This window comes from Nanorana parkeri, unplaced genomic scaffold, assembly GCF_000935625.1.
Source record: "Nanorana parkeri isolate BGI_ZX_2015 unplaced genomic scaffold, ASM93562v1 scaffold254, whole genome shotgun sequence".
Classification (NCBI taxonomy): domain Eukaryota; kingdom Metazoa; phylum Chordata; class Amphibia; order Anura; family Dicroglossidae; genus Nanorana; species Nanorana parkeri.
Window position 1 is genome coordinate 1,186,400 of NW_017306522.1, and position 20,466 is coordinate 1,206,865.

The 20,466-nt window shown below is 47.1% G+C and overlaps 1 protein-coding gene across 1 annotated transcript in view; it reads right to left on the reverse strand.

Annotated features, from left to right (window-relative positions):
- PANX1 (pannexin 1) overlaps window positions 1-18,423 on the reverse strand; it is a 40,988-nt gene extending 22,565 nt beyond the window's left edge. The window contains exon 1 of the mRNA XM_018556821.1: window positions 18,173-18,423. Coding sequence (XP_018412323.1) covers window positions 18,173-18,353 — 181 coding nt within the window. The 5' untranslated portion in view covers window positions 18,354-18,423. The remainder of the gene's footprint in view (window positions 1-18,172) is intronic.
- Between the last annotated feature and the right edge of the window lie 2,043 nt (window positions 18,424-20,466).

Sequence of the window (20,466 nt, forward strand, 5' to 3'; positions counted from 1 at the left end):
GAGGGGGGGGGGGGGGGGGGGGGGGGGGGAACTACTGTGATCTCACTAAGAAGTATTAATGTACATTACTGGAAGTGTTGCACTTAAAATGAAAAAATATTTCTGATGCTGGGTCCACTTTAATCCTCCTCATATCAGTGGTTATTGCACTTTTCTTCTCCTACCAAACACATTTACATAAAACACTGAAAACCGCCCAGAAAACTTGGAAACAAAATCGCTCGCTTTCAATGGGAACTAAGGACGGGAAGCTGTACATAACATTTTTAGGTTTTGGGTTCCCATACACTTTAGCCTATGCTTGAGGATTGTGGTAGGAAATATACAGAGCCCGATTATACATTATATCTAATGGAAACTAAAAGCAGGGCCACTGTGGTGCAAAGCCACCGTAAACCACTCACCCCACCATGCTCCCCTTTCTTAGCTGTAGATACTTATAGACCGGCATGGCAAACCCCTTCTCCCGACCCAATCAGTTGCAGGAAGGGGCACAATATATGTCACAAAGAGGCAGGGGATACCCCTACCACAATTGCCACCACTGATGCCGGAAGTGGGTGGTGAGCAGGCTTTGGCAAACTCAGGCAAACTGGGTTCACACCAAGCCCAGCCTCATCTCTATTGGGGGTGGACAATGGACTGTAATTGATCTCTATACTAACATAACCCAGCATGAGCCCTGCAGTCCAGGATGCATAACCAACGGTCTGCCAGGTATCCTTCGAGGGGATAAACACCGGATCGCATTGGTTGGACACCCGCCAACATTTGGGACTTTTCTAGACGCTGAAAATCTCTTCACCGAGAGGACAGACCTGGAATGGAGAAGTGAGAAAGCTTCTTAGATTTAATTCTGCTGTGATTCTGCATAAGCCGTGATCATTTCCTGCCAACGCGTAATCACATTACAACTCAACCACCTTCCACTTTTCCCAGAATCCATGTGTTCTACTGCCAGCAGGATCTAAATTTCACTTTCTAAAAATCATTTATAAATCAGTGCAGCATGAGCCGAAAGATGCACAGGGCAGGGCACAAGAGGTGGGGAGGAAACCAACTCTATTATTATTGTTAGTGTTAATTCAATCATATATTGAGTTCTTTAACTTCCCTGAACTCTAATTTTGGAAATGGGAGTGGAACGCACGAGGGGTTCCACCTGTCTAAGCCACATACATAGAAGTCAATTAGACGGAAGAGTCATAGCAAAAATATTTCTGGAATGACGAATACATAAGAATAAAATAGAGCCGCTTGAGTATTGGTAGCGTACTAAACAATAATAAAAGTAAACATAAAATTTACTCCAGTTACTGCTAAAAGCAGTAAATCAAATATTAACCCCCCTGCAACGGGTCTACCCCTGTACTGCAAGGGTTAAGTGCTCATTTTATCTAGGGGGCCAACATGACGGATATACTCAGCTGAACCGCGATCCTGGCTTGCTCTTGGACTGGTCCTTTCAGCCTCGCTCCCCCTCCACTCCAGTGGTGTAAGGTCCAGTGAGTCATCATGTCCTATATTTAAGGGGTTAATGGACACCTTCAACCGGACAACCCAGAGATCCTTTCAGAGCTCCGGGAACACACACTGACAGACACGATTTGAGAGTCAAAGTATGTTCAGTTCATTGATTATGCAACATGAGCTTATATACAGTTTTAGAAGCAAAAGGCTGCTATTCAACATCATATGAGTACGCGTGGCGTGATTTCAGTTAACACATTTAAGATAATAAGAGTCAGGGTTAGGTACATGTGGTTAGGAACAATCCACAGTAGGGTTGCATTGATACCAAGTACAGTAATCGGTACAAGTATGAGTACATGTACCGATACTTTTGAGCTCTAAGACTAGACTAGAGAAAAATTCAAAAATTAAGAGGCAGCTGTCATTTGTAAGGAGCACACGGAGCTCCCGGGATTTGTACATCTCTGTTTTAATGTAAGATTTTGTTTTTATAAATATAAATAAAGGGATGTACAGATACCAGTTTTGCGAGTACCAGTACTGGTACTTGGCGAGTACTTACAAAGCTGCAACCGCTGCAACCCTGGTAGTTCTCATGAAAATGCCAAGTATCGGCACTGGTACTCGAAAAGTATCTGTGCAACCCTAATCCACAGGCTTACAAGCATTGGTCGAGGAAGGTTTTGTTGACTGGCTCATTTGATCAGCTGATCGAGGGATGCCGGCCAAAAGGGTGCGGACAGCGGCACCCACCGTGCAAATTTTGGCTGGTTAATCAACAACTGGCCAAAATTTGCATAGTGTATGGCCAGCTTTAGACCTGTTGCAGTCGTGCCAATGTGATACCACTTGAATCAGTGGACTTTGATTATGTTTAGAGGTAAATATATTGGGGGGTGCAAATTATGTAAACAATGTGTTGGGGAAAATTACAGGAAAACAAATGAATTCCAGTTTTTTATTCCCAACAAAAAAATAAAAATATACTTTTTGAAAGCCCATTTGAAAGCCCTATCCCTCTTATAGCCCAAATGAAATTGTCTGTCCCGAAGATTATCTGTCCCGAAAAAATTATGTACAGTACTACAAACACTTAAAAAGGTATAACGAGTAGATCTGAGATATCGCCAAAAGAAAACAAACAAAAAAAGGCACTTTAGGATTTGAGGAGGAAAAAGGCCGGGGGACTCCAGAGGTTGATACAAGCAAAGTCCTCTGCTGTGACAGTACACAGAGCTGGAATCACTCCGGGCTATTTTCATATACAAAGTGAATCAAATTACTTGCAAAGCCCCAGCCTGGGGCAAACCGCTCAGAACAAGCGACTGTCTGCTAGTCGCTGTGTGTTTACTACAAAAGGTGAGCCGATATTACCACATACCTTCTATACTGATGATTGTGGTTTCTGGTTACCATCAGTTCATAAAGAGACACACACAGGTCTCTGCTCATTAAAACCGAGCCAGGTCGCCAACGTGCCTTAAAAATTACAGCTGGCGCCTCATTTTTGAGGTTTCATCTAGTTGTGATTGGAGCTCTGGTGGTCAGTGGCAGGCTGTAAATCTCCCCCCCAACACTGGTGGTCCGTGGCAGGTTGTAAAGCTCCCCCCCCCAGCACTGGTGGTCAGTGGCCAGTTGAAACAATATTAACCGCCTGCAGTGGTGTTCAGTGATTTACTTACCTAAGCAGAGGCTCCCGCAGAGTATCCTCTACCGTCCGGACAGGATTATCCTTCTACTGTTGGAGGGACAGATCGCTCTGCCAGTCATTTTCAGCTTCTTTCAAGTCATGCCTGTGGCTGTGAGAATCTTGCAATGCCTCATGGGATTTGTAGTTCCACCACAGCTGGAGGGCCGGAGGTTTGCTACCCCATGCCGTAAGGGGTGGAACTCTCCTCACCCCCTTTAGGAATGCCTCTGCATACCGGCCCGTAGAGGCTATCTGGCGGCAGCGGAGCCGCCAGAATCGCTTCTACTGTAAAGCCGAGATTCGGCTTTACATATTTAAATAAAGTCGGGAGTCTGGTTAAATGGCCCCGATGCCAGTGATGTACACGGTAGGTCACTGGTCATAAAGGGGTTAATCTGCCCTCAGTAAAAATGGCCACTGTGAGAAGAATGGGGAGGAAAAGAAAAATAAGATATGCAAAGAATAAAAAACCTGCAGTTATCTAGATGTATGTGATTGTAGATTCCGATACTAAACATTTCTAAAAGGTGTCTTCGTTGTCATTTGTAAGATAAGTGTGAAGTTCCTCTTTAAGAGCATGCTCAGACTTGTAGGTCCCCCTCACATACAAGTAGGCCCCATTCACACAATGAGGACTAGTTATACATTTTTTCCACACAACTTTCACCCAGGGTACACATATTTTTCAGATAGCCGACTAATCGATGATGGAAAACGTTTACCTGCGTAAAACCGGTCCCAGGACGCAGAAAGTTCTAATTTGTGTAAACGCAGCTAGAGTGAATGCACCAAGGCATCCGAGTGCGCATTCAGCCATAGCAAAGCATTACACATATGGATGTACCGATACCGGTACTTCCTCTAGCATGGAGCCAGCCAATCAGGAAGCCGGGCGGCATGTCATTACCCATCGGCCCAACTTCTTGATTGCCTGGAAGCCGGCTAGATGTTGATTGGCCTGGAAGCCGGCTTTTTTATGTGCATTTAGAAAGGAGCTCCAAACACACCCGGGTTTGAATTGCTGTGTGCACGGTGCCTAACGACGTTAAGAATTTTCACTAAATGAATTGTATGAACATTTAATTCAATTATCCAATCATGTGAAAAGCAAATTCCTCTTCACTTTGAATACCCAACTTACGTGCAGATGCTTTTCACATGACTGGATAACTGAAATTTATATTTATTCAGTGGAGATTCTTAATTCCTTCAATAAATTTAGTAAAGCTGAACCCTGGGTACAAAAACGCTCATTTAAAATTAGAGCTGCAGCTAATGATTATTTTCAAAATCGAAAAGCCGATTATTAAGTTTGATTAATCGGATATTTTAAAAAATGGCTCCAGTGATGGGACTAGTAGTTTGTATTGAGATTGTAGTCCATCACGGGAGCAAGCTTGGAGCGGTGGAAGTAAAAAAAAGAAAAAGTGTGGTGTGCAATATAGTGAAATGTAAAGTGTAAAATTAGACAGCAATGAATGCAGAATGGCACCGGCTATAGAGGACTACAAATCCCAGCAATAGTACAATATACAGCGCAATACAGAATATCACCAGCTATAGAGAAGAATAACAAATCCCAGCAATAGTACATTATAGCTGGCGATATTCTGCATTGCGCTGTATAATGTACTATTGCTGGGTTTTGTAGTCCTCTATAGCTGGTGGCATTCTGCATTGCCCTGTATAATGCATTATTGCTGGGATTTGTTGTATTCCTCTATAGCTGGTGGTAAATTATTGCACTGTATGAATACACAATGCAGAATACCACCAGCTAATAAGGAGTGCAACAAATCCCAGAAACACAATATACATACAGTGTATAATGTATTGCTGGGATATGTATTCCTATATAGCCGATGATACATATACAGCACAATGTACCATCAGCAGTACCATACAACAGTTCCCATTATCCCAGCAATACATTAAAAAAAACACAATCGCCATGTGGGGAGGGGGGGGGGGGGGCAGGCACTCTTACTTTTAGATGCAAGATCGTGGGCCTGTCAGGTGCAGTTCCCCCTCTATTGTTGGCGGGCAGCGGCGAATCAGGGAGCTCAGAGCGGGGAGGAGAAGAGAAGAGGCATGTCTGTCGTGCGGCTCGGGTTGTGTGTGGAGCCGCGAGCAGGGTAACTAATCGATAGCCGACTAATAGAAGATGGAAAACGTTGCAGCTCTAATTTAAATATATTCTTCAATAGCCACAAAGGATAAAAATCCACTGTGTGCACCTAATGCCTTTGAAAACCCAGATAACCTTGGAAAATTAGCAGTGGCATCATCACTGTGCTGTACACAGTCTGTGCATAGAATAGAGCTGTGGGAGGGACCCAGCAGGCTCCACCCACTACAGGCTGCCTGCAGAAAACTACAGGAGGGGGCGGAGACAAGACCAGTCACTCCACACAAGGAGAGAGATCAGCAGTGAGCGGTCTATATTGCAGGAGGGGGCGGAGACAAGACCAGTCACTCCACACAAGGAGAGAGATCAGCAGTGAGCGGTCTATATTGCAGGAGGGGGCGGAGACAAGACCAGTCACCCTGCACAAAGAGATCAGCAGTGACCGGTCTTCATTACAAGACGGGGCGGAGCCCAGACCAGTCACCTTGCACAAGGAGAGAGAGCAGCAGTGACCGGTCTATCACAGGAAGCTCCAAGTCTCACACTAGATTACTGTACAGATCTGGAAGAAATACACAAAGCTGACCAAGATTCAAGAAGAAAAAACACGACTCTTGTACTTGGTACGCACTGACCCCATGGGCTGTATATGAAACAATGACTAATACCAAATACTGAAAAAAATAAGGACTGAGATTTATTGCTAAAATGCAGGAAATCTAGACCACAGACCAGATGTGTGTTCAGACTGATTCACGTGTGATAGCCCACGATCATTTCCTTATTATCTGGAGTCCTTGGATCCGTTTTATGCCCGGACAGACTTTTCATCAGGAAGACTCGTCATCGGAAAGATCATTCTACCCCAGAACCTTCATACAAAAAAACAGAACCCCCAAAACATGGCAAGGACTGCCCAACACTACCACCTTCTGTATCACTCGCCCCTCCTTGTAGATTGTAAGCTGCCATGAGCCGGGGTCCTTTTCTAGAGTATTGTGATGTCTCCCCATATGTTGTAAAGTGCTGCACAAAGTTTTGGCGTTATATATAATATATTATAATCCAGCATAATAAAGAACTTTATAATAATTATAAAATGTATATAATTATACATTTCAGTATAATAAAGACTGAAAGGGCCAGTCCACCCAACGTGGTATTTCTGTTACTATCTGAGTCTACGAGGCCACGCATGACTGAAAACACAAAGCGCACAGCTCACCCCTATCATGCGTCCCCGCAATCCACATTCGGTGCACGGATGGCTCTCTTCCAGAATAATAGGCTCAAAAACTGCGGAACCAGCACACGATGATCTTCCAAAGAAATTCAAACTTTATTCCACATGCATCTATACAAAGAACAACCGCTATGTATTGTGAAGTTGGGGAGCTCACAGAGCACTCGCACAGCGTTTCTCCATCAACAAAAAGTCTTTATTTTCTTTTAACAGCAGGTAAGCAGGACGTCCAACATAAAGAAAGCTTGTCTTCAGCAGAATATACATATATTGGCTCACCAATCACCAAGTCGTCTCACACTCACGGTGTCCCAGTTTTCAATAGTTCTCTATTGCAGCACTGCTGCTCCGGCCTCAATCCGCAGGGCCACGGTCTGGTTCCTCCAGACCACCTCAATATTGTGCTATCCTGCAGCTCCCTGCTGCACTGGCCTCCACACTGACTCCCAGGTGGCAATCTCCTTTCCTGACGCCAATCCATGGCAGCATACAATGGGTATGGCTCCGCCCCCCACCCAATCACAGGACCAGTTATACTATAAATTAAAGCCCGCCTCCCAAGGCCACCATTCTTTTTTCTGTCCTCACTGCTCAAGCCGGTTATACTAAGGATATGTTGGAGTTTGTTGCCCTCACCTTGCCAGTTTCTTCTGGCCTGCCGCACAGGTTCAGCCTCTCCTGTTGCGAAGTTCCCTTTGTTCAGGTGGCTAAATGCAATCTTATAAGGGAAGCCCCTCCCCATAGCCTTGGAGTTGGGGTGTAGGAAATGGTCTCTTGGGGTCTCTCTTCATGTTCGGATGCTTCCTCCATCATGGCGGCAGGTTGAACACCTGCTTAGCCTCCTGGCCTGATGACTTCAGAGAAGAACCGTGACTCAGCTGCATCATCACAAACTATGGTTGTACTGGGATGATCACATGCATGGACAAGCTGACAAGTAGGATCCACTCCATTTTCTTTCAATGAGTTTGTTTCAGTAATACATGTGCTGCTATTTCCTATGGCCTTGCAGTGCTGCCTTGCTCTGGCTGAATCTTTCTGCATATTTTTTTTTTTATGTCTGTAGAGCCAGTTTTCCATGTGTGCTTAAAACCTTCCATATGTGATTCAGTGGTGCTGCTAATGCCTTAGCTGAATCTTGCAGGTATTTACCTGAAACATCCATTAGCTTGCTTGTGGTGCTTTACCCTGCAGGTGCTTGCTGAGTGCAGGCTGCTGCCACTTGTAGCTCTGCTGCTAAACCTTTAAACTGGATCTTACAGAAATGTGTTTGTATGCTTAACTCTGTCAGCTTCAATCTTGTGCCTGAACTCCTGGGTGCCTTTCATGTGAGTATTTTGCTGTCACCTGTGGTTCCCCAGCGGTGTTAGTGTTTAAAATGTAACTTATGGAATTGGTGCTTCATTTCAGGCCTATTCTGCCTGTTATTCAGTAATCTTTTTCATGGTCCTATGTATACAGCATTGTGTTAGTGACAAGAGCCTGTTGTGCTATAACCCTGAGCACATGAGTATGTGGCTTCCAGGTTTTAAGCATGGCTGTTAGTGTCTAGCAGGTTCTGACAGGTGCTGTTTAATCACATCATTATCTTCAGTTTCTCTGTGATAGCAAAGGTTGGATCATGTGTTCAATTACCAAATGGTAACCTCCTTTCCCCAAGAGACCAGCTACATTCTATAAGGTGAGGGTCAGGTATGTATGAAGATAAAAATAAAAAAAGAGTGTGCAAATGCATGGGCATAATGAATTGTAAATCTTTTCAGGCCTATTGACAGCACTGTTCCTGAGAGTGCATATGCAGGGGTTAATGGATTGTAACTCTCTCCAGCCCTTTGCCATCACTGCTTCTCAGAGTGAACTTCTGGATTATCACCAGTACTGCTCCCCAAAGACAGAGGAAGATGCTCAATTTGGGATGAAAAGTCCTCTTCAAGCTGTGATAAAGCTGCTACACATGCAAGATCCTGCTATTGGAATCCAGCTAGCGGATTGGATCACAAGGATGATACAACCTTTAAGCAGCGCTTGGCCTGCGATCACCTGGCAAGATGCTGTGCCGGGTTTTCCCCTGCAGGGGGCAGCAGGGAATAAAGAGGCAGAAAGGTACAGGTCTGAAGCCTTAAACAGAGTGATATACTTCATGAACGGTCACTAGCCCAGTCAAGCAGCTGCATCCACAAGTTCCCTCTAACCCTATGGCGGTCAGCTATAGAGTTTTGCCCTGGCGCACCCATAGGCCAGTAAGGGCACTTACTTGCCAGGGCAGTCCAAACTTGGCGTAAGAACACAAGCGGACCTTTTGGCTGGCAATAAGGTCTCAGGGGCATGTTAGTTCTTGAATGAATTTACATCAGCAAGGACATCAGTACATTAGGATATGCTGTTGCATTTCCAACACTTCTGACCAACTTGCCCAGTAGGTCTCGGGTTGTGGGAGCTTACAAAGTTTGAACATATACTGTTCAGAGTATATGCTCATGGGTCCTGTTAGGAGTTCAGACGGACATTGCCAGGTTTTTCTTCTCATGTTTCAGTCCATTCGTTACCATCAAGGTTCCTTGGTGCAAGCAAAGCTGGGTTATATGTACACATATCCAAGTAGTGTCTCGTAATCTTTCCCAGTCCAAAAGATGTCAAGCTTTTATCCTCTAATTGTCCTAGTGGGACAACCAGGAGACTTAAGACTAGTCTTGGTTTGAACACTTTAAACAAATGGATCATGATCCAAATATTGCATATGGAATCACTATATTGCATCACTTAAGCCATAAACTGACTATGGGATACTGTGCCTGGCAGATGTGTGTTCACATTCCTGGGGACCTGTCCTTCATCAAATGTCTTACTTGCCATTCTAAAGTTCCACTTTTGTTTTGTTCACCTGCCCTTTTGGCCTTGCCACAATCCTGGGTAATTTTCCAAAAGATTGCATCCAGTCACAGCCTTCTTGAGTGAACAAGTATTCCAACTATTGAAGCGTCATCCTGCTGGTTGTTCAGCATGCTCATACTCTAGCAGTCCATGGAGCCATCCTCAGTTAGGCTCGGATCAAGTTAAAAGTGATCGCCAAGGGGGAATGCCTCTATCCTACCCCTTGGTGTCTCCAGTGGACGGGACAACTCCTTGGGGTCTCCAGTGGACGGGACAACTCCTTGGGGTCTCCAGTGGACGGGACAACTTCTTGGGGTCTCCAGTGGATGGGACAACTCCTTGGGGTCTCCAATGGACGGGACAACTCCTTGGGGTCTCCAGTGGACGGGACAACTCCTTGGTGTCTCCAGTGGACGGGGCAACTGCTTGGTCTCTACAGTTGACGGATCAATTCAAATGGGGACCCTATACTTCTTGGAGGCTAAAAGTCTTCCAACAGGGTTCTTCAGACAGAGAAAACTTTCCCTCTACCATTGATTCTGGATGATTCCAACTATGAGATTGTTGGTTGTGGCTACAGCCGGCGAGCCTGTTTCAACTGTTATCTGTGTCCCTATCCAGGGATCGGGTTAATAAAGGCTTCCTATGTGCAAATCACTTCAACAGCCTTTTAATCCAAAGGCAGGGGCGGAGCCATACCCATTGTATGCTGCCATGTATTGGCGTCAGGAAAGGAAAATTACCGATAGGTAAGTACACAATTTTCCGTAATCTCCCAGGTGGGGCCCTGAACAAATTCCAGCACCCTCTTCATCAGGGATGTACGCAGGTGCACAGGCCCGGCGTTACCGCAAGGCAAGTCAGGCGGTAAGCGTGTGGAGCTGTGAACAGGGCCAACTGATCGGAAGCCGATTAATCGATTATTGAAAAAGTTGACAACTTTTTCAATAATCGATTATAATCGATTAGTTGTTGCAGCCCTAATCACTATTAAGGCATGGACCCATGGAATGGAGATTTCGTCCCACCCAGAGCTCTAAAAGGTGCCCATACACCTTATCGTATGCTTATTGAAAGCTCGTACGATCTGCCCACCTTGGACGGGCAGATCGTACTTGCGATCATCGAAAGCCCGCCCCGCTGAGGGGCAGGCATCCGATGACCGCAATGCAGAACGGGCAGTGTGCTCGTGCGCACACCGCCCCTTCCACAGCTATCAAACAAGCAGGCTAGAAACCCGCCGACAATCGTACGATTCTCGGCTGGTTTTCCAGCATGTTGGTTCGACAAAAGACATGCGACCGTACAGTAGAAACGGTCGCACGTCTTCGTTCACACTGCTCGATTCTCGTACGATCGCGGTATTTCCGGCGATTCTCGTACGAGAATCGAGCAGTGTATGGGCACCTTTAGAAATCTCCTGGCTCCAGGATCCCAACTAGGATCCAGAAAACAAGGAAAGAACTGAAAAGGCAGTCCTTTCCTGGTACAAGTAATTTATTCATCCCAAAACCCTAAATACAAATCCAACAGGGAGTTAGTATACCAATTATTTAAAAAATTAACCCTTGTAGTGGGGCTACCCCCTAACCCCCAACACACACTGCAAGGGTTAACGACTCGTTTTGGTCTAGAGGCCAGAATAAAGATGATACACTCATCTGATCCTCGGTCTTGCAGCGGTCAGCACTTACCTCACTGCCCCTCCGCTACAGCTGTGATACGTCCTCCTGCATCCTCACATCAAATGGACCTGCATTAGACATAATGTCAGCAGGGCTTAGACCATCGGCGCACGGGAAAGAAGAGGCTGCAGGGACCAGTCTAGGATTACGAGAGTATTTTTTTTTTTATTCGAGCCCCTGGAATAAAGTTGTTCACGCAGGTGGCAGGCTCCACCACCCCCATGAATAGTAATCTACGGTTGATCACTTCCCGGAGGGTGGTAGAGCAGCGGCTGGAAGACGTGTAGGAGGATACTGCCGCCTCCTAAATCCCTTTTTAATTCACATGGGGGTTTTGTATTGCAATACTGCTTGGCGCAAATGGTTGCGGCACAGACCCATTGACTGCAATGGTTGCATTTGGCACACGGCACCACCTGCCAAACGTGACATGAGGTTTAAAACAGGATGTTGCTCCAACAGCCCCCACGACAGAAGACTTGAGAACCACCCTCCACAGGCTTATGCTTCTCGACAAAGCTGACACCCACAAAGGGGAGAAGCGCATAACCCCTTTCTTTTCCACATGGTCCCCCCTCCTCATTGCTAACCTCACCCCCGACCAACTTCGTGATATCATGTCGGACTTCCAAACCTCCTCCTGGTACCTCACTGCCAAACTCTCCAATTCCTTGGGGGGGTTGTATGTACTCTAACTGCGTCCAGAGAGACCCCTGGGCAGCCAGAAGGGCAATACATTCCCATGATGTCCTCCTCCCCGCCTGCCCCATTTTTTGATTGTTCCACTAACGTACCTATAAAGGCACCCCTTGACATTCGATTTGTCCCACGACAGCAAGGTAGTCTCCAAATGCTGACATATCTGCTACTGAAGGTACTGGCAATGTTACTGGACATGTTTATTCCTACTCCATGCAGTGTTGATCATTTTCTCTTTGTTTTGTTCTGTTACTAAGATGTTGATTTTATGTTTGAACTTACTACTATGGATACAGGCACGGATAAGTCATATAAATCAGTCATGCTGACTCACAATGTTTAAATGGTATGACTCTATGTATCTGACCATGCGATTAATATGTACTTTCATCATTATGGGATTGTATGCCCTTATACTATTTTGCTCACTCTTGATGTACATCCATTGTAAATCCAATAAAAATGACATGCTTAAAAAAACAACAGTATGTTGCGTTTGTCGCATTTTGCAATCAATGGGAGCGAGGCATGTGTAGAGGCCTCAGAAGCCACTCGCCCTGGATGCCACAGGGTGCTGGTATGCAGAAGCAGGGGGAACTGGGTATAAACGTATGGATGCCACAGGGTGCTGGTATGCAGAAGCAGGGGGAACTGGGTATAAACGTATGGATGCCAAAGGGTGCTGGTATGCAGAAGCAGGGGGAACTGGGTATAAACGTATGGATGCCAAAGGGTGCTCATATGCAGAAGCAGGGAGCATAGGATGTCACAGGATACTGGAGATGAGCAGACCCATATCTGGGGGTATTTGTAAAAAACAATATTATGATGTGAAATAAACATTGATAAAGTTGCAGCTTTCAAACCACCCGTCAGTCATGAGACCTGAAGAAGGAGCTTGGATGAGTACTGACACGTCTTCAACATTACAGAACAAGTCCAGCTGAAGGCGACTCGCTGCTCCTCGTTATGCTGCTTCTAAACACGCAACAAATAAAGTCTTCTTCCACAGACACCGGTCACAACATGCAAATACAAAAGCCGGCAACATACCAACAGAACATATAAAGATGGGTACACGGGTGTCTTCAGCCAGAAATACTGAGCCTAGGCACAGGCATGATGCAAGGACCCGACCCCATCCAGTAAGGAACTCCTAATCTTTAGTCAGTGGTAGACTTGCTGGCTGCTTTCACTGCAAGGGTCCCCTGCCAGTTATAAAGTATAGGTACAGCCCAAATTCCACCAGAATACGAGTTCTATGAATGGACACAAGGAGAACCCATCATATACCTGTCCCTCCTCCACCCTGGTCTGTTCACCTGGACACCAGAACACAAAGGGGTCTATTTTTAAAACCATTCACAGAGCCAATTACTCTGTGAATATTCATTCTCTGCGAATAGATGCACAAAACGAACGTTCTTGTATATTTTCTTTATAAGTCAAAGCCACTGAAGCCCTCGCTCTATGTCACTCCCCTGCTCTTCATACAGCCCAGTGGTTACAGCAACTCCCTACTAACTACTGAGCTAACTGTATGACTGTTTAGGATGTGAACGCTGCACTCTCCCTGATTGATGCACTTCCCTGAACTTCCAGAGAAATAACAAAGTTTCTGGATTAGGGATGCACGGATACTAATACAGTGGTACCTCGGTTCACGAACGCCTCTGTTCACGAACAATTCGGTTCGCGACCAGGAAGTTCGTCAAAATGTTGCCTCCGTTCACAAACTCTGCATCGGGTTACGAACACGACTGTGGCCATCTTCCCCGCTCTGACACATGGCCGTGGCTTCCTGTACTTGAGATTGCGGTCGCAGACAGGGCTGTGGACACTTACTGTGAAGCTTTTTTGTGTGCTTTGTAGCACAGTACTGTATTCAATCCAGCATGGCTCCCAAGATAGTGCAGAGCAAGCATGGTGGGAAAAAGAAAGTGCAGAGCATTAAGGAAGGTGACAAGAATGCGCAGAGCAAGCATGGTGGGAAAAAGAAAATTGTGATTAATTTTTTTTCATATGGTTCAGAACGGATTAACCCGACATTGAACCCTATGGGAAAATGTGATTCGGTTCGCGACCAGAATCGTGGAACCAATTAAGTTTGTGAACCGAGGTACCACTGTACTAGTATTGGTACTGATACCGAGTACTTGGACGAGTACTCGTACTCGCCCAAATGCTCCGATACTTTTCCCGATACTGGAACTTCCAGTCAGAAGGAGATTTCCTCTGACCGGCAGTGCCACATGGGAACATGGAGCCGGCTGTTTGGCCGGCTCTTTGCTGATTAGCTGGGAAGCCGACTTCCCAGCCAATCAACACCGAGCCAGCCAAACAGATCTGATAATATGGCGACACAACCTCCACTTCACATCAATCCTCAGCAGAGGTCATCACCATACCACAGATGTCCCCTGGTCCAGACACCGCTCTCCAAGCTGCTTTACTGCTGCCTGATTCCGGTGTGTTTACGGCGCCCGCATCGCCTGCTTGATGCTGTTAGAGGATTTCTGAATGAGAGCGCTGGGCAAGCTGCGCAGTAGTAGCAGGATGAGGGCCGATCACGCAGGCGGTGCGGGCGCTGTACACACACTGGAGACGTGGGCAGATTCGGGAGAGCTTGGAGCTCTGCCCAGCTAACTGATTGTTGCACTTCTCGGAACTTAGAGAAACAAAAAGGTTTCTGGATTAGTAATGACTCATGGCCCAACTTCCTGATTGGCTGGCCTGATGTTAAATGGCTGGGAAGCCGGCTTCCTAGCCAATCAGCATGGAGCTGGCTTCCCAGGCAATCAGGAAGCTGGGCCATGGGTAATGAGTACCAGTATTGGTACTCGGCATCGGCAAGTCCCGAAGGATAGACATCGGTACTCGTACTTGATACCAAGCAAAACGGTATCAGCGCATCCCTAATCTGGATACAGCGAAAGCAAAAAGTACACACTGGGGGCACATAGGTGAAAATTACTACAGTACATGAATGCGAAAGTGAAGCTACAGCAGGGGGAGGCAACCTCGGCCCTCCAGCTGTTGTGGAACTACAAGTCCCATGAGGCACTGGACCTAACAGCCACAGGCATGACTCCCACAGCAGAGGCATGATGGAATTTGTAGTTTCACCACAGCTGGGATGCCAAGGTTGCCTACCCCTGAGCTAGAGGGATGAGCTATGAGGATTGCATCCTACTTTAAAGTGTATGTTACCCCAAAAAATCATTTCAGATATATGTAGCCGTGTTTTCATGCTGTTTTTATTCAATCCAGCCAGTTCATTTTTTAAAGCCCATCTCCAAGCAAACCGAAAAAAAAAAAAAAACACCCTTGCACTAAAGCTGCCCCGGCGCTGCAAGGGTTAATTGCTAGTTTATGAATAGGGAACAGTAAAAGGTTAGTTTACTTACCCGATCCTCAATCCCACCTGGCTCCAAGACCGGTCCCTGCAGCCTCTTCGGCCCCTGTGGCCTAAGGTAGGTTGATGTAATCATGTCTAATGCAGGTCTATTGACTTGAGCTGTATGTGAGGACGCCGAGGAACATTCCACATTGAAAAGAGGTGAGCGTTGACCGCCAGGGGAGCGAGGAACACACTAAAAGTGCTGGACTACAGTCCCCTACACATAAAGGAGCACCTGACCCCCAGAGTGGAGGGGTCACCCCACTACAAAGGGAGTTCTTTGGTTTCTCCATGATTCCTGCGTTATTCTGACCACATCAACATTCTTATCATTTTGCCGTTTTCGGGTGTCAGGAAACAACGCGGCCCTTAAATAATGTCACATGTCTGTATAAGGACTCACCGTGCCCACAGACATGCCAGAGCAAGGGGTAGAAGGACTTCCAAGAAGCACCCCAATCCCTACCCACCTCTAGCTGGACTTGGCACAGCCCAAACAGGAGCTGGATCATCATCGCTGAACCCTACAAGCAGTGCTTCCAAAATGACAGGAAGTGCACTCTAAGTGTGCTTAAAAAAACTGCTTGCTGCACCTTTGGGGCCAATCTCTGACAACCCGGGCCTTTCACACGGGCAGCAGGCTCTACCTCCCCCCGGAAACGGGATGCACCCCAGATCCACCACTGTCCATGCACACCAGACCATACAGTAAACATGGACTTTGCTCATTTGGTGAACAGTGAACCAAAGCCAACACTTCATTTATAGTTTTGGATGGAGTGGTTATGGGTTAGAACCCCTGGCAGGTTAATGCTGGCTGTGTCCACACAGAGGAGATTCACTTTCTCTTCCTTCTGGTGACCACTGTCCCTGGGATGAAAGTGAGAGAATATCCAAAATTTTCAGTTGTCACCAGAACAGGAATAGAGAGGAAATCTTCTAATGGGAAAATGGTGTTTTCTCCAATTCCATCACTTTGGAGAGATTTCCTCTAACTTCCTGTTAATTCTGCACGACAGGAAGTGAAGAGCAGAAATTCCTAACATGGCACAGGAAGAGGACCCTTCCCAGGGTATAACATGGCACAGGAAGAGAAGAGGGCCCTTCCCGGGGTATAACATGGCACAGGAAGAGAAGAGGGCCCTTCCCGGGGTATAACATGGCACAGGAAGAGAAGAGGGCCCTTCCCGGGGTATAACATGGCACAGGAAGAGAAGAGGGCCCTTCCCGGGGTATAACATGGCACAGGAAGAGAAGAGGGCCCTTCCCGGGGTATAACATGGCACAGGAAGAGAAGAGGGCCCTTCCCGGGGTATAACATGGCACAGGAAGAGAAGAGGGCCCTTCCCGGGGTATAACATGGCACAGGAAGAGAAGAGGGCCCTTCCCGGGGTATAACATGGCACAGGAAGAGAAGAGGGCCCTTCCCGGGGTATAACATGGCACAGGAAGAGAAGAGGGCCCTTCCCGGGGTATAACATGGCACAGGAAGAGAAGAGGGCCCTTCCCGGGGTATAACATGGCACAGGAAGAGAAGAGGGCCCTTCCCGGGGTATAACATGGCACAGGAAGAGAAGAGGGCCCTTCCCGGGGTATAACATGGCACAGGAAGAGAAGAGGGCCCTTCCCGGGGTATAACATGGCACAGGAAGAGAAGAGGGCCCTTCCCGGGGTATAACATGGCACAGGAAGAGAAGAGGGCCCTTCCCGGGGTATAACATGGCACAGGAAGAGAAGAGGGCCCTTCCCGGGGTATAACATGGCACAGGAAGAGAAGAGGGCCCTTCCCGGGGTATAACATGGCACAGGAAGAGAAGAGGGCCCTTCCCGGGGTATAACATGGCACAGGAAGAGAAGAGGGCCCTTCCCGGGGTATAACATGGCACAGGAAGAGAAGAGGGCCCTTCCCGGGGTATAACATGGAATCTGGTTGCTATGGACGACTCCTGTTGTTCTGCAAATGTCCTGTTCTCAGTAGTCACACATTACTTTGTGTCTGACAGCCATGTGTTGTCTCATGGTGACAACACTGTATACAGAATAGAGCTGCAACAACTAACCGACTAAGTCGATTATAATCGATGATTGAAAAAGTTGTCAACATTTTCAATCATCGAATAATCGGCTTTCGATTAGTTGGCCCTGTTCACGGCTCCACTCCATTTCACTATATTGCACACCACACTTTTTTTTTTTTTTTTTAATTCCACCGCTCCAAGCTTGCCCCTGTGATGGCCTACAATCTCAATACAAACTAGTAGTCCATCACTGGAGCCATTTTTGTTTAATTATCCCGATTAATCGAACTTAATAATCGGCTAACTAATCAATTTTGAAAATAATCGTTAGCTGCAGCTCTAATACAGAATACAGGAATCACACTGCCAGGAGCACCGCAGGGACACAGGAAGGGGTTGAACACCCCCCATCACTACAACAGGACAAAGATGACAGGTGGGCACACAGGGAGGAGCCCGGACCGCTCTATGTGTCTAGCCCAGTTCTGGAGTACCTGTCATTGTGCCAAGGATGGAGATGACAGGTGGGGAGCCCAGCGCAGCACACCCCCAGCTCTGGAATACCCCCATCATTGTATCAAAGATAACAGACAGGGAGGGAGGAACCCCCTTTGTGTCTGGCACAGCACACTCCCAGAGTACCTGTCACTGTTTCTATGGACGGAGATGACAGACAGGGAGGATCCCCCTTTGTGTCTGGCACAGCACACCCCCGGAGTACCTGTCATTGTGCCTTGGACGGAGATGACAGGTGGGGAGCCCAGTGCGGCACACCCCCAGCCCTGGAATACCCCCGTCATTGGGATAGAGATGACAGGGAGGGTCCCCTTTGTGTCTGGCACAGCATACTCCCAGCCCCGGAGTACCTGTCACTGTTCCATGGACGGAGATGACAGACAGGGAGGAAACCCCCTTTGATTCTGGCAGAGCACACCCCCGGAGTAACCCCTCAGCACAGCACTCACCCATGGTGATCTCCTGCGCGAAGGCCAGCGATATGAGCAGCAGGGGAAGCCCCACCGCGATACAGGACACGATCTTATCCACAGCCAGCTCCAGCCGCAGCCCCTTGTACTTGGACTCGGGCGGCTCCTTCAGCAGGAAGTCGGAGAAGACGTACTCCGTGGCGATGTGTGCGATAGCCATGTTGTGTTCGGGAGCTGTGGGGTCCCCAGGTGACACAAAGACACTGGAGTCACCTCCTCATACCGGACCCTCGTGTCACTGACTGCAGCTCAATACACTACAGCCCGGGCGCGCTCCCGCGGGAGGCAGGGCAGCGTGCGCGTTCATGTGAGAGGCGGGGCGGCGCCCAGATTGTCACTGTAGAGGTGTGAGGGGCGGGGCAGGGAGCAGGCAGTGGGCGTGGCTCCTGCTAGTGTAATGCTCGGGTTACCTGAGTGCACAGCAGTGATTGGAGCTGCGCAGAGGTGGCAGTATGCCTCTATCTGGACACACAGACCCCATATTCCACTGCAGACAGCTGTCTAAGAATGATGCATTCCCGGCTGCCTCCACCTTCAGTTTCTGACCACAACAAGCATGCAGCAAGTGAAGCCAAATTCTGACTTACAAACTTGTTCAATGCATCAGAAACGATTAAATCCGGGAAGAGCCAGGCAAATGGCGTTTTCAGGAGATTGCCAAAGGCAGTTTATATTCTTCCCAATATAAAGAGAACCCCCACCCCACCCAGGTCAGATATGTGAGCACAGTCATCAAGATAAGTGATCTCATGATAGCGTGCTGTCTGATGGTACGTGGCTACAGCCTAGGTCGGATTCCATCTCTCCATCCGTCTCACTAGGGAGATTTCACTTCCTGCTGTAAGGGCTCAACAGGAAGTGAAAGGACATCTTTCCATTGAGAGATAATCCCCTCTAAAGCCGGCCATAAAATGTTAGGGTTTTGGCTGGCTCCTGTGACCATGGTGACCCCACCCGGCTTTGACAAACTTTGATTGCAGCCAATCAGCTTCAATCACTGTTCTGGTATTCAGAAAACTGCGGGTGCTGGCTGTCTGAATACAATAGCCAGCAGGGGAGGATCCTTCATCCACACTGTTTAGTGTTGATGATGGAATCCAGCATTTGCTCAGGGGATCAACAAGCAAAACACAATGGGGGGGGGGATTTGTCAAAACCAGAGCAGCTGAAAATAGCAACCAATCAGCTTCTCTCTTGAGTTTGTTCAGTTAAGCTTTGAAAATGAATGACAGAAGCTGATTGGTTGCCATGCACAGCCGTTCCAGATTATATCTGCTCCAGTTTGTAGACAGTTTTAGACAGAAGACATAGACACAAGGGTCCCCATGGGAAAAATATCTCCTCTATTCCTGTTCTGGCGGCAACTCAAAATGTTGGATTTAGGGCCCGTTCACAATTGGGAGTCTATTTATAAGCGATTCACAGAGCCATTCAGCCCAGCGGATCTCTCTGAAGGTTCGGTTTGTGCGAATAGAGGCAAAAACAAATGCCTTGCACGTTGCATGCACTGTATATTGCGATGTAATAATGCAATGCTGCACTATGGCCACTAGATGGCGCTGAGGAGTATAGAAACCTATATATTTCCTATGCTCCTCGGCGCTATCTAGTGGCCATATTGCAGTATTATACTTTTACTTTCCAATTTAAATTCAACTTGTAAAGCAAATGTATCAAGAATGTTCGTTTTTGCACAAAAATGTTCACAGAGATTCACCGGGCTGAATGGCTCTGTGTATTGTTTATAAATAGACTCCATGTGGTGACTGGCTTACTTCCAGGCACCACGGGGGCACGCAGAAAATAATGTTTTACAATGTACCACACACACCACAAGATAATAAAAATCACCTGCACTCCATACAGTGTACAGACCTTGGATGAGAGGTTGGTGCTTGAAGTGACAACATGGATGGCGGAGTGTCAGATACAGTCCATAATAGAAGTCACCAGCACTCGATGATGTGTGCAAGAAGTAATGCACTTTTTATTAAATCGTCACATGCATCAAACAGCCAACGCAGGGTGCCTTCTTGTGGGCGACATAGTGCCACAAGCGCTGTGCAGAAACCTTAAATAGAGTGTACACTTTGTACATTGCCAATAAAGCTTAAAAAAAACCAAAGGTTGGTGCTGGCACAGACCTAGATGTCGAGGATTTTAAATTGTAAATATAATGTGTGCCAAATCCTGCTTAGTGTGTATGTGGTTTGTGTGGCCCCGTGTGACACCCGGCTCACTAATTGTTGTGGTTTATATAACACAGCCAGTGC